The sequence below is a fragment of the Rhodamnia argentea genome, chromosome 2, assembly GCF_020921035.1.
Source record: "Rhodamnia argentea isolate NSW1041297 chromosome 2, ASM2092103v1, whole genome shotgun sequence".
Taxonomy (NCBI): domain Eukaryota; kingdom Viridiplantae; phylum Streptophyta; class Magnoliopsida; order Myrtales; family Myrtaceae; genus Rhodamnia; species Rhodamnia argentea.
Genome location: NC_063151.1, coordinates 6,725,549 through 6,740,513, shown reverse-complemented (window position 1 = coordinate 6,740,513; position 14,965 = coordinate 6,725,549). Strand labels below are relative to the sequence as shown.

The 14,965-nt window shown below is 41.0% G+C and overlaps 1 protein-coding gene across 5 annotated transcripts; it reads right to left on the bottom strand.

Moving 5' to 3' along the window:
• Positions 1–4,227: 4,227 nt before the first annotated feature.
• LOC115755060 (sodium/calcium exchanger NCL2-like) lies at positions 4,228–14,849 on the bottom strand. Of its 5 annotated transcripts, none has more exons than XM_048274144.1 (9): positions 14,264–14,849; positions 12,923–13,129; positions 12,271–12,452; positions 11,867–12,012; positions 11,515–11,779; positions 11,282–11,424; positions 10,913–11,180; positions 10,519–10,818; positions 4,228–4,743 (listed from the first exon to the last, which is right to left on the bottom strand). In XM_048274144.1, exons 1-9 carry the CDS (start codon positions 14,679–14,681, stop codon positions 4,513–4,515), a joined length of 2,160 nt encoding a protein of 719 aa, XP_048130101.1. In that variant the 5' UTR covers positions 14,682–14,849; the 3' UTR covers positions 4,228–4,512. The 5 variants fall into 5 exon arrangements, with proteins under 5 accessions (XP_048130101.1, XP_048130105.1, XP_048130104.1 ...); XM_048274147.1 differs by having other exon boundaries at positions 4,586–4,736; positions 10,513–10,818; positions 14,264–14,846; XM_048274143.1 differs by lacking the exon at positions 4,228–4,743 and adding an exon at positions 9,925–10,220 and having other exon boundaries at positions 14,264–14,830.
• Positions 14,850–14,965: the final 116 nt, after the last annotated feature.

Here is a 14,965-nt window from a genome sequence, read left to right as displayed (position 1 = left end):
ATTTTACACTTTGGATTATACGGCGGGCTCTTTTACATGCTTCTGGTGCCTGCCGAAGGAAACTTATTGTAGACTCGGTTCCTGAGAGCGACCGGAGGATATTTCTTGGAAAGAGGTGAAGCTGAACCTCATTTCTTATGTGACTTATTATTTTGTTTTGTTGCAAATAGTAGTTTGATTGTATACAACAAATACGCAGTTCTGATTTCCTCATTTCTTGATACCAGCCAGTTCCGTGATTGCAACCGATTGAACAACTGAACTGTTTTTCGTTGACAGGGTGCTGATGGAGTGCGGGTTCTGGGGGGGTTTGTTGATGGGGAGTGCAAGGGAAGATTCTCGCAGCAAAGTATGCAAGGGAAAATAATGTCCCATTCTTGGGCAGTTGCTTGGGGATGCAAATTGCCTTTTTAGAGTTTGCAAGATCTGTGTTGGGTTTGCATGACGCAAACAGAACGGAATTTGATCCTCAGACAGAGAATCCTCGTGTTATATTTATGCCAGAGGCATGCAGTACTTCTACAATGTTAAAGATGATGACTATAATTCCTTCTGGCTTATTAAGTTACTTTTCATCCATTCACGGGCTGCATTTATCAGGTTTCGAAGACTCACGTGGGAGGGACGATGCGTTTAGGATCAAGGAGGGCTTATTTCAGGATCACTGACTGCAAATATGCAAAGTTGTAAGGAATTGGGAGATTTTTAAGCTTGTTTCATGTTCATGAGTGTTAAATTTGGATAATCAAGTGCTTAAGGCTAAATCTTATATTATGTTGTCTTGTCACACTTATAGGTGATGACGTATCATGAAAATATTTGATGTATTCATAAAATTGTTATTCCTTTAGGTATGGTAATGCGAGGTTTGTTGATGAGTGACATCAGTACAGATATGAGGTGAACCCATATTAGCATAAAACTGCTTGCGATATCAGTCACTAGTAATCTTCTTTTCTTTTGCTTGATTGGTCATTAACAAGTTTAGTGATATCACCTAGGTAAATCCTGAGGTTGTACCAGAACTGGAAAAGGCTGGGCAGCACAGGGAAGAAGCATTCATGGTACTTTTATTAAGTTTTCGAATACAACCTAACAATATGTCAGTCGTAGTTTGTTCTTAATAATTATGGCAATACCTGATATTCAGTACTAGTAAGTACTTATGCTTTCTTGTTGATTTCATAGTTAATTCTGTACATCGACTGCAGATTGTGGAACTGCTGACTTTAGTCCAGGCCAGGAAAACCTTCTGGTCCCTTTTTAGGTAATGCACTGTCAATAATGTCTCCATGGTTTTCTACTTATTTGTACATTTGTCATTCCTTCACCGTAACCACTATCCAAGAGAGAGAGTTCCATTTAACTTTGCGTGAGAACTTTCTTGAGCTGATGCAACCATGGATGATGGAGTCCTGTTTGATGTTGTCTTTGCCAAGGTAATCTTATTGGTCGAGTTTTTATTCTGTTGGAATTGGGAGAATTCGTTGGCTCCTCGAGCCGTTTAGATGGCAGAAGTTCCTACATTATCAGTTTGAATATTTAAATTTTCTTAGGCACCTAGTCCTACCGTTTTATTTGGCAGTGCCATTAAGATAGATATCATAAGCCAGTTCACTCTTGTTTTGCTGTTAGCAGAATTTTAGCTTTCTTCTGATTAACCTGCCTTAATGTTTTACCGTTGACTTTCAACTGCAACAGGACTTATAGCATCTTCGTGTGGGCAGTGAGATGGAGTCTTATGCTATGGAAGCAAGGCAATCACTAACGGCATGAGTAATGGACCCTCAGTCATGAAAAGTTGCATAAATGGAAATGCATCCTAGTTTTTGAATGGCCCATGCAATGCCATACCTATGAATGGTAATGGCGGGCACTGTCGATGCATTCTGTGGCATGCTTAATCACCAGTTTTCAAGGGATTTGAGGCCGTTTGTAAAGCGAAAAAGCATAAATACCACCTTATTGTATGGTGGAGTGGAGAAGGCAGCGAAGTCATAAATTGCCTCTTCATGTGATGGCACTTGGGAGTGTTGGAGAACTCCAGCTTGGAATGTGCTTAAGCTGAAGGTTCTTGTATAATTAAATGGGGATTGGGGCTGGGGACTGCTCAGCATTTTGCTGCCTGCCTGGATACATCACACCTGATCATCATGGGATTGCACCTGACTTGAAAGCAAAAGGTTTGTTGGCTGATTATGAGGGTTAATGAAGTTTACATAATTCTGCCCCCATATGATGTCAAGCTTCTGACTATACGGAAAATGAAATGTTTGGTACTTTAGGCTACTTTCAAGGGATTTACATTCTACAGTACTAGATTACATGCTAATAAGCACACATTGAGGAGTTTGCGTTGTATGGGAAGCTCCTACAGCAGCTGGGAAAATTTTAGTCAAGATGGGTCTCCAGAACCAACCTCAGTATTGCAGGTGCAGGGGCCTAGCTTGATATGATAGAGGATGATGCCTGGATGCCTTTATTGGCTTATAGAGTCGCTATAGTTTGTGTCACTGATGAACATAAGAAAATCGCTATAGAGGATGACACTAATTTTACCAGTACCTTTAGATGTAGGAGAAACCTGGAGGGTCACTCGTCCGTGAGGAGTCCAGAATTAACACGGATATATAGATTAATTCAGAAAGAGTTAAAGAGTATATGGTATCAGTACAAACAGAAAGGTGTGAAATTTAAGGAAACCATTCCAAATCAGATGCTTTCTGGAATTTCATCAAGCGGGTGGGGGTGGGGTGTCCTCAATTCCAAGGAAAACTGAGAATATGGTAAGAACGAGAAGTAATTGCAGGACGAGGTTGTCCACTATCTATAACGACTCTTGAAATCACAAGTAGATTCCGACCTTGTTGGTAGATGTCAGTTTGAGAGAGAGGTCGTAGGTTTGATATAAGTTGAACCGCTGGAAATCTGCTCGCATATTTTGTTGTCTATCAGAGATGTGTTGAACTCGTGGCTATAGTAGTGCCCTTTGGCAACTTTGTTGTCTAGCTTAAGAGAAATTACAGGATGTCATACAAGAGAAATTACAGAAAATCTCTCCCCAATACACTACCATTGCCAAATCATGACCTTAGAGGCCATGGTTAGCAAATTATATGTAATAACTCGTGAACCCGTTTTCTCAGCGTGTTGTTGGGCTATTTTGCTATGGCTTTCTGATATCACATCAATTGCATTATCAAAGACCAAGCAGATATGTAATTAACTCGTGAACCCGTTGGCGACGAGCAACACTTTCGCAAAGTGGTCGTCGTTACTACTTTGACTCGACAAGGAGACACCTCGATTTGGCTGATAAAATTTAAAAATTGACCGATATCGTCCTATCTTCCTATTTGGTAAAGTCATAAATATGAATTATTGGTGATTGAAAGACGCAGGTGTTCGATAAGTTCCTAGAAAATTGCAAAGAGACATAATTGAGAAGAGGCCAAAATTGCTCCGTCTCTGGACTGCATAACACTGTCATTGAATCATCCGTTATCATCGCATGCTGTTTAGTAGACCCACATCTTACTAATCACTTGGCCCTCGAGATACATTTTTTCGCTTAATGTAACATCATGGGTGGCTCAGTTGGTTATAACGCACTTGAGATTGTGTTTAGGCGCATTGGTTTCAGGTTCGATTTCCCAAATAAGTACTTGCGATTTAATTGAAGGGCCATGGTGGTGGGTTGTTGTGCTAATCTCTCCTCAGAAATAGTCGAGGTATGTGCAAACTGGCTCGGATACCTCAGTTATAAAATATAAAAAAAAGACTTTATCACACAAATAATAGTAAAAAAACGAAAATCGGCATGCACTCGAGAATCAACAAAAGACCTGATAAGAGTCTAGACGGATCGGGTGCAATCACGGCTATCGGGTTACATGGGGCTCGCATGGGGCTTACGTGACCAACGTTTGTGGTTGATCCGGTCCATGTCGAATTTAAGTCTAGATATGTATTTGCCCTCCAATTTTGTTAAGTACTTTGAATAGAGTCGCGCATTTTATAATGATCGTCAAGTGGTCTTATGGCTATTGGGCTTATATCGGCCAGGCCCAAGACAAAAGCCCATGAAAAAAAATGCCCAAAGCCCACAATCGTGAAGCCTATTACCCGGAAAGAGGCCTAATTTGATCGTTAGCGAATGAAGGCACCCGACGGCCAGCAACCAAGAACATCGGCGAGCCGACCTCGGATAGGTCAAGAAGTTCCGACTCCCGTATTACCTCACATATTATGAGGTCAAGTGCTTATAGATAGAGAGCAAGACCAAAGACCCAGCAAGTAAGAATGCCTTGTGATAATTCACTCCCTATTTTGGCTTTCCACAGTCTTGTCACTCTAACTCAAGTGTCCGAGGGACCATCCAGGCACAACTCCGGACTCCAAACGTATTATTACACCTTCAATGATCAAATCCGGAACGTGCTAAATTAACCAAAATTGGCAGCATAGAATTCTCAAGCAGTATGTGTACAGTCCTAGGAATAATTCACGACATCACCAAGAACATAGACCAAGAGGAGAGACAGACGGTACAACAAGTAAGCCAAGATTGATGTCCAAAACTGGGAAGGTTGACCTGAACCTTGCAATCACACCCACCACACCACACACGATTAGCACCGCAAGAACTTCAGCAGAGAATTCCCATGTCAAGTTGCGGGCGTATATCAGCGACAAGAGGATGCAGAAGCCGAGCATGTTGCTCATGAACACCTCTCCATAGATCTGCATTGCCACAAATGCAAAACGGAAATACATGTTAACAACTTGTCCTATCTAAGAAACTGGTCTGAATCAATATTGAAGATACTAAGTTGTAAACATTCTGTTTCGACGATGCGAAGAAACATCAAGTAGCACTGTCCAATCTCACAGTATAATAAAAATTGAGGGGACATTGAGAAGGTGCTAGCTTTCTACACCTACATCATAAAGAATTTCCTTCAATTTATAGAATTAGTTGGATAGACCTCGGAAAATGTTAGAGAAGAGGTTCGTGCCTTCTTATGTCTGGCGGCTTTGATTGCCGCGATAGCTCCTCTTGCATTTGTGGCTAGAGGAACCAATATGAATGAGACAAAGGAAGACGGTATGCCTGCTCATTTTGAAAAACTCTGCACACTAGAGATGAGAGGTTATGCAAGGACCGATACTATGATAACTCGGAGCAACAACAATGATATAGACTTGACCCAAATCCACGACGACTTCTCGACATCTCCTTTTCCGTTATCTTCGTCCACCAATTTGTCGGTTTCTTCCCAAGTTCGCTTGCATAATCATGTCACAATATCAGACATGTGAAAAGAACTGTGGTAGCATTTGACATTGCGTGTGAAAAAGCCGAGTTTGAAATAGCCTTACTTGGTAGAAATTGTATTGACTGGTGTTTAATTTAGGCGCTTGGCTCTTGTCGCCTTCACCTGAAGTATCGAGCAAACTAGCCAATCCGGTAACGAATTCCTCCTCATTTATCAGGCGGTTTCCACTTCTGTCAAAGACCTCAGTGACCTTTAAAATTACTTCATCCACGTCGAAAGGTATGTCACCAAACTTGATGCCCATCATTAGTTCCTTCAGCTCAGACTGTGATATGATGTTGTCTCCAATGCGATCAATCTGATTGAATAATCTGAAACCAAAATGCAGATAGTCATAAATACATAAGAGAATAACTAACTAATTTGTCCTCTCAATAAGGTACTACTACTAGCACATCGGAAAGTAATTAATAGAGCCTAACCTTCTAATAGCAGGTAGATCAGGTGTGCCATTTTCTGTGAATTGGGTTTCAATGGACTAGGTACGTACATGCACAAGAATTTCTTCGACTATTTTTTTTTCAGTTTGCGTTATTCCTTCTTCTGAATAAAAGGCTGAAAGAACTGGAAAAAACGTCTGAATAGGTTAACTGCACATTCATCATAAATGGTAATTTAACTTGCAGAATTCAATCCCCTCAACTGCAAAATTACCTGATACGAGTCCTTAAAAGAGTTTTTTGAGTGAGTTCGCTTGCCAATCGCAATCTTTGCCTCCTCGAGCCATTTCGTGAATCCAGCGACAAATTCATCTTTGCTTATCCTTAGTTCACCGTCAATGTCAAATTCCTTTATAACTTCATCGAATTTGTCCCCTTGCATTTCAACTAACCAAATTTCCTTAATCTTTCACTTTCATGTCACCAGCTGGCGGCTACACCATTGCGACAATAAAATTAATGGAGGGGGACGACTGGGTTCATCTTGAAGTTAAATGTAATGTACATAAAGTTCCCGACCAGAAATTATCTTGAGATAAAAGTTGGCTACTTACAATGTGCAAACAATAGTAATATACGAAAGCTTATGTACCCAGTGCAGATTTTTTGGATTTGAATGTGCTGTTAGCAGATGCATCCAATATTTTGGCCATGGATGCATCTGCTGAGAAGCCTTTCTCAATCATCTCTCCTAGAACAAGCATTGCCCTTGCTTTGTCACCATCTTCAAGGAGTGCTCGGATAATAATGTTATACACGACACCATCTGGAGGACATCCCTTCTCTTTCATATTATGAAATAGCTCACAAGCTTCACGTATTTGGCCAGCTTTACATAGTCCTTTTATGATGGCACCGAATGTCACGACATCAGGTCGCAGCCCTTTGGCATCCAACGAATTGAAGAGGTTCATTGCAGGTCCAAGTTTTTCTGCCTCACACAAGCCGTTAATAAGGATGGTGCAATGGACGATATCAACATCTCCCATGCCATCTTCCATTTGTTGAAACAATGTCATTGCCTTGTCGACTTGCCGATACTTACAAAGACCATTTAACATGACGGAATAAGTTTGTTTATCTATATGATTGCAAGCCAGCATTTTGTAAAACAGCTGATGTGCAACCAAGGGGTTTCCAGCAAGGAAAAACCCATCCATGAGACAACTATAGGTGGAAATGCTGGGGACTAATCCTTTCTGCAACATTTCCCGAAGGTGACTCATCGCCTTATCGACTCTTTTCACCGCAAAATACCCATTTATCAATGTGGTGTAGATCACGACATCAGGATTGCATTTCCTTGCAGTCATCAAATAAAATGTACTTGCAGCATCATCCATTTGATTTTGAAGGCAATAGCCATAGATCAATGAGTTGTAAGTAACTACATCCGGCTCAATATCCATCTCGATCATCGTATCCAATAAGAACTTCGCTTTATCAGTCATGCCGCGTTTGCAGAGTGCATCCAAGATAATAGTGAAGGTTTGATAATCTGGCCTTGTTCCTCCCCGCAACATCTCACTCAACTGGACTTGAGCCTCTTCCCACTGGCCACAGCGGCATAGACTGAGGATGAAGGAGTTATAAGTGATAACATCTGGATGGATCCCATCATCAATCATCTTCTCTAACAAGGCCTTTGCTTGTTTCCAATCACCTATGCAGCCTAAGCCATGAATCAAGGTACCATAATTCCTTATATCTGGCAGAATTCCCTGGTGACTCATACAGTCCAAGAAGCCAAATGCCTCCGCCAGCAGTCCTTCCCTGCAATAACTATCGATGATCGTGCTGCACATGACCGCATTCAGCTCGCAACCCCTTTCTTCCATGTTCCTCATGAACCGAACGGCTGTCAAAGTATTACTGGCTCTACACAATCCCTTCACGATGACACCACATGTAAAGACGTCAGCCTCAACCCCTGCGCCCCACATTTCTTCCACCAAGGTCAAGGCTCGTTCGATCTGACCCTCTTGACAGAGCCCGTTGAACAAGGTGTTCAAGGTCACCACACTCGGTTCAAGCCTAAGCTTGAACATTTTGGTCAAAACGGAGAATCCAAGATCAGACCTTTTCAAGTGGCACAGGCAATTTATCAGAATATTGAGAACGCAAACGTTGCGAGATAGCCCCAAGGAATCCATTAGCTCGATCACGTGGATGGCGGTAGCATAATGCTTCATCCTCACTGCAGCTCCCAAGAGTTGGACGAAACAGGGAGTCGAAGGCAAAGGGTTCAGCCGAATCATAACCTTGAAATAATGCAAAGCATCGTCTGCCTTGGCCAAGCCGCCATTTTTGCATAGGTTCATCACAGATTCCAAAACTTTCAGCCCAGAAGTGGAGGGCGAGGTGCGAAAATGACGGGAGGGAGACGAACCGACATTGCGAGGAAGAAGAAGAGCCGATGCAAAGACAGGAGTGAGAGTGAGATTACCAGATGGTGGTCGAACAAGCGGAGGCAGAGCAGAGGGATTGCCCCATCCTTGGCATCATTTCAGCAACTCCTCATCCTCGCTCTCTCAACCGCTTCCTAGTCCTAATATAAAAAGGAGCGCCTTTTAAGGATGTTTGTCATAAAGTGGTGTAGGGCAACTAATTCCGTCCCTAAACCTTTTAATTATTTTAGTTTAATCATAATTTTTTTTTATAATTTATCTGTCCTAAGCTTTTTAAGGATTTGTCAATAAAGTCCTTCAACGATTTTCGAGCAGAATTACTCGGAAGGATTATAGGGGCAAATTGTTAAAATATTTAGTACTAAATTGACAAATTCTCCAAAGATTTAGAATTAAATTGACACGTTTAAAAGATCTAGGACTGTATTAGCCGCCCCACAATAGGTCTTTGGATATATATTAGCACAACCGAAAGATTTAAAATTGAATTGACCGATCTCAAATTCCTACTTTAAGGTGTGTTCAATGATGCTTTGTAGACGAGAAATGCTCCATTGATATCAAAACATCGCATTCTTGCTCCATCTAAATTAATGAACAAAAACTTCAAGTGATTCGAGTTCGTCAAGATAAATTCTTTCCATGATCACCGAATTTGATTTTAATCACCCAATTCGTTAAGATTTCTCTGTAATTTTTTTTTTTTTTTGGTTCAGCATTTGGCCAAGGAACTTTGAGAAAATGTAAATACCTTTGGGCTAAAGGCCTTTTTAAAATGCAAGTAGTCTTTGGTAAAGTGTATTTTAAAAACACATTTGAAAAGTAACTTTGACGTAAACGTTGTTTGGTAAAAAATGAACTTTGTAAAATATTTTTTTTTTTTGAAAAAAAAGCGGCGGCGGCGACGACCGGCGGCACCGGCGGCGAATGGGCGATGGCGATGGGCGGCAGTGGCGGTGACAAAATTAAAATAATAAAAAAATTAGTTGTATTTCGCTAAAGGACTTTAGAGAGCATTTGAGATACAATTGCATCTCCCCAAAGTGAGCTAAAAAATGAACCAAACACTATTTACATTTGGCCAAGGAACTTTAGAACTTCAATGCTCATTTGGAATGTTGAACCAAACGAGACCATACTTTGACCAGAATCCGACCATGTTGCACTGAACTTTGCCTCATGTGGCTTGTTAAATTCAAATCTTAATAACAGATAAAGACATGATTTTTATCTAAATGATATAGCCAAATGCTGTAGCTATTCAGTAAAATCAAATCTATCTAACTAAGATGAAAGATGATTTAGTTTAAGTGATCCGGTTATTTGATTTGGCAGAAACTATCTACAGACCATTGGAAAATGATGGATTAAATATTTTGAAATAAAAATTGAAATACAGTTACCCGCAAACGAGAAGCCTATTAACCCGGAAAGATCCCTTATTTGATCGTTAGCGAATGAAGGCACCCGCCAGCCAACCATAAATGTCGGCAACCAAGAAGTCGGCCTGGAACCAAGGACATCGGCGAGCCGACCTCGGATAGGTCGAGTGCTTATAGATAGAGAGCAAGACCAAAGACCGGGTAAGGAAGGATGACTGAGAAAATCCTCTCGCTATTTTGGCTTTCTGCAGTCTTTTGACTCTTAACTTAAGTGTCCGAGGGACCATCCAGGCACGAATCCGGGCTCCGAAAGTATTATTACGCCTTCAGTTATCAAATCCGGAATGCACTCATATAACCAAAATTGGCAGCATAGAATTCTCAAGCAGTATGTGTGCATTCCTAGGAATAATTCAGGACATCATCAAGAACATAGACCAAGAGAAGAGACAGAGGGTACAAGAAGTAAGCCAAGATTGATGTCCAAACTGGGAAGGTTGACCTGAAACTTGCAATCAGACCCACCACACCACACACGATTAGCACCACAAGAACTTCAGCAGAGAATTCCCATGTCAAGTTGCGGGCATATACCAGCGACAAGAGGACGCAGAAGCCGAGCATGTTGCTCATGAACACATCTCCATAGATCTGCATTACCACAAAGGCAAAACCGAAAAAACATGTTAACCACTAGTCCTCTTTAAGAAACTGGTCTGAATCAATTTGACGATCCAGGGTCACTTATCTAGAAGATACTAAGTTATACGCATTCTGTTTCAACAATGAGAAGAAACATCAAATTGTACTGCCCAGTCTAACACTACAATGAAAATTGAGGGGGTCATACCAACAGACGAGCGAAACTTGAGGAAATTGAGAAGGTGCTAGCTTTCTACACCTACATCATAAAGAATTTCCTTCAATTTATAGAATTAGTTGGACAGACCTCGGAAAATGTTAGAGAAGTGGTTCGCGCCTTCTTATGTCTGCAGGCTTTGATTGCTGCAGTAGCTCCTCTTGCGTTTGTGGCCAGAGGAACCAATATGAATGAGACGAAGAAAGACGGTATGCCCGCTGATGTCGAAAAACTCTGCACACTAGAGATGAGAGGTTCTGCAAGGACCGATACTATGATAACTCCGAGCAACAACAATGATATAGACTTGACCCAAATCCACGACGACTTCTCGACATCTCCTTTTCCATTATCTTCGTCCACCAATTTGTCGGTTTCTTCCCAAGTTCGCTTGCATAATCATGTCACAATATCAGACATGTGAAAAGAACTATGGTAGCATTTGACATTGCGTGTGAAAAAGCCGAGTTTGAAATGGCCTTACTTGATAGAAATCGTCTTGACTGGTATTTAATTTAGGCGCTTGGCTCTCATCGCCTTTAACTGAAGTATCGAGCAAACTAGCCAATCCAGTAACAAATTCCTCCTCATTTATCTGGCGGTTTCCGCTTCTGTCGAAGACCTCAATGACCTTTAAAACTACTTCGTCCACGTCAAAAGGTATGTCACCAAACTTGATGCCCATCAGGAGTTCCTTCAGCTCAGATTGTGATATGCTGTTGTCTCCATTGCGATCAATCTGCTCAAACAATCTGGAACCAAAATGCAGACAGTCATAAATTTATAAGAGAATAACTAGCTAATTTGTTCTCTCAATAAGGTACTAATGGGAAAGTAATTAACAGAACGTAACCTTCTAATAGCAGGTAGATCAGGTGTGCCATTTTCTGTGAATAGGTTTTCGACAGGATCGGTATGCACATGCGCAAGAATTTCTTCAACTATTTTCTTTTTCAGTTTACGTTCTTCCTTCTTCTGAATAAAAGGTTGAAAGAGCTGGAAAATACGTCTGAATAGTTTAACTGCACATTCATCATAGATGGTAATTTAACTTGCAGAATTCAATCCCCTCAACTGCAAAATTACCTGATACAAGTCCTTAAAAGACCTTTTTGAGTGAGTTTGCTTGTCCATCGTAATCTTTGCCTCCTCGAGCCATTTCGTGAATCCAGTGACGAATTTGTCTTTGCTTATCCTTTGGTCACTGTCAATGTCAAATTCCTTTATAACATCATCTACCGCTTTATCTTTGTCCACATGCTCGTGTTTGAACTTGATTTCTAGCAACAACTCTTTTAATTCGGATGGCGATATAGCATCATCCCCATCATGATCGATTTCTTCAAATAGCCTGCAGTTTGCAAACCCTTTAGTACAAATTAGAACGACACCATCTTGCTCATATCAGTTGAAGTGACATCGTAGAATGAAGACTAGCCTCCTGAGAGCCTGTATGTTTGGCGCTCCATCCTCTGTGACAAGTCTTTCTAGTGCGTGACGTTGCATATGTTGTATGATTCGAAGTACTAGCTGCTCGTGTTTCACATACTCGAGTCTTCTCTTTTGAATCCATGGCTCAAATATCTGCAACAAGTAGCCAAAGGAAATGCGCCCTAGGATATTTAAACTGCTTGAACCCATTAGTTATTGCTTTCATGACGATCCTAAATATCATGACATATGAACATAAAGCTAAACTTTGTGCCTCATCTCTGTACATCTAGTTTTGACCACTAGGCTCAGTATCGCTACTGAAGTTACAGAAGCCTCAAAGTTCATGACGTGGTCAAGGCTTCATGCTAGCTCAGCAATGTACGAAAACATATGGCATGCATAAGTTACCTGATAGAAGAAGTATAAGAGCAGCAACCCAACTGAAACAGCAAGAGCACACAGGATCACAATGCGTTGAGCTGAATAAATCAAGAATATATCCGGGATTTGTATCATGATGAATGGTATTGCTGAGAATACCATTATCCTGGCAGTGTAGCTAGTCTTCAAATCAGTGATGATACCGGAGCCTGTGATCTCAAATAAGAAAGTTTAATCATATTCCCTCTAAGTTTCAGATAACAATGCTGATTTCCTCTCTCTTTTGCTCGTCGAGCTATTCCTTTCGGCCATTAGTGTATCAGCACAAAATTATGTATTAAGGTCATCCATTCTAGGTATTAAGAATTACAAAGAATTTAGAGGAAAGTTAGGAAGAACAACATGACTTGAAAGCAGACGAATCAAGTTGAAGAATGTGCATACGAATGAGAAAATGCCTGCAACAAGATAGCATGGAAATTTGCTACAGCAGTATTAGAAACAGAACCAAGTAAGATTCGTGTCTTGAAAATTTTCCTCAAAATAGACTTCACTCTGTGATTCTTGAATTTAACTTGAACTACGTACAGAACCTTATATCCAAGTATATTACGACAATATACTCCCTTCAACTTTGACATGATGAAGTAAATGCTCAATGAAAATCTGGAAATACTACCTTTCAAGGAAGATAAGAACTTCTTCCCTGAATAGTTGCTTGAACTTGAAGTGTTGCGCTCCATTCCATCACAGAAATCTCTGCTACCAAGGAGGACGCAAGTTCCCCATAGCAATGTCAGAAGCAGGATCGAGGATCCGGCCAGCAAGCCAACACCAGTCACGACATATTCCTGCGCCACCTCTTTGCTGTTTAGAAGTCCAGATGCTGGAAAAAAGAGGGAAAAATGATAAAGTGAAGATACATTGTGAGATGTAATTCGATATTATAGCCCTTCTTTTCAGCAGTCATCTCTTCAGTGAATCAGAATGATCAAACTTCAACTGCAGAAATGATTGGAGAGAGTGACTGGAGGTTATCAGGAAAGGGAGAGTAACTGCAATGTGCAATCAGCATACTCGATTGAAAAGAATTTAACAATACAATTTTTTGCAAATGTCCAACTCATGAATAATGAAAGGTCCACTGTCCCATGAAAATCCCAGCATTACTATTTCTCTTCCCAAACTTAAAACTCTTTCTCATCTTTTACTCGAGCTTTTCTTTTTGAGCTTCCTCCTTTCCTGAACCGCTGATTTCACGTTACTCATGGTTTCGGAAGCATTCTTCATCAATAATGTTTACACGTGATAAAAGTAAGTTCAAATCTGAATAGGTGAATCTGATTTCCTGAAAGAGCAACTGGGATACATTATCATTCAGAATTGACAGAAGATGATAAGGTTCCCATTGCGTGGTATTCAAGTTGCCAAGTGACATTTGGAAATCGAATGAGCCAAGAGAAATCTCAATACTACCAATAGTCAAGAGTCATACATGATGGCCCTGCCATGACAATTTGAAAGGAGATGCTGTACGAGTATCTACAGGTCCTAAACCATCAACAGGCTCTCCAAGCACGTTGAAAATTCGGCATAGAGTCGCTCCGCCGACTGGAACACTTAGAGGAGCTCCTGTGTCAATCACTTCCATTCCTCTCATTAGACCATCTTTAGCACTCGTAGCTACAGCTCTAACTCGATTATTTCCAAAGCTAGCTTTTGATGATCGAGAAACGTGCATCCACACAAAAATTGCCTACGAGCAGCAATTTTTCATTTAATTCCATTTACTTGACACTAATATCTTGTTCCTCTCGGATTCTGACTCCAAAGTTCAATTTTACCCACGCTTCTTCAATTTACAGTGAACTTTCAAGAATTATTAGCTGTCAGAGTCCATCTTTTGCTTCTTACTAAAGCAATTGCCTAAAGCACAAACTCGGCCACCTAGGAAAAAGAAGACGACAGTGAACAGAGCAGATTGAAAGGTTTTGCAGAAAAAGATTATGGAGATGCATACCTAGAAGTATTAAGGCCTCTGGTAGAGCACTAAGCACATGGAATGCAGAGGCACCAAATATTCCGGGACCAAGCACCTTAAATATCTGCTGGCTCCCGGAAGCAACGTAGGACTCCCCGTGAAACAGCAGATACTCATAGACCAATATCAAGAACAGGTGACCTGCTGTGCTGTACGAGCATGGCAAGAATCCATACATCTGCTCACAAACTTCAACCTCATCGTCCAACACAACCGCTGTTCCTCTGAGAAGAAGCAATTTAGATGGTTCACCATGCTGATCACGGCCACGATCAACGCCATCTGAAATTAGCGGCGAAGAATCACCCGGCAGAGACCGGCTGTCGATCGTCGAGATTACTGCAAGAATCGCGACAAGAGTGAAGATGCTCCGGATGAACATCATATGCAGAGTCATGCATAAGCTGTGTGTAGATGAATTGGAAATAAGAGTTAGATACTTGAGGAGGGGAAGATCAAAGCTGTCTGTTTCAACCTTGAAATAGCTTGGCCAACAACAGTTCAGTTAACAGTCGCGCAAGACTAATGGGGTCCATCAGCACGAGGACTGATCGAGTCAAGATACTATCTTTTTAATGGGTTTGGTGCCACCATGTTCGCAGTTGGCTAAAGACATCTATTAAATTAAGGAATGGGTGTCTTGCGGACTTTTGAAATTTAGGTTGGTTTGTCGGACGATCA

Excerpts from the sequence above, each read along its gene's own strand:
- LOC115755060 (XM_048274143.1), bottom strand. The coding sequence starts at position 14,681 with ATGACTCTGCATATGATGTTCATCCGGAGCATCTTCACTCTTGTCGCG. Across the intron at positions 13,130-14,263 it reads AGAGGCCTTAATACTTCTAG|CATCTGGACTTCTAAACAGC; the intron begins GTATGCATCTCC and ends TCTTTTTTCCAG. Across the intron at positions 11,181-11,281 it reads GATCTACCTGCTATTAGAAG|ATTGTTTGAGCAGATTGATC; the intron begins GTTACGTTCTGT and ends TTTTGGTTCCAG.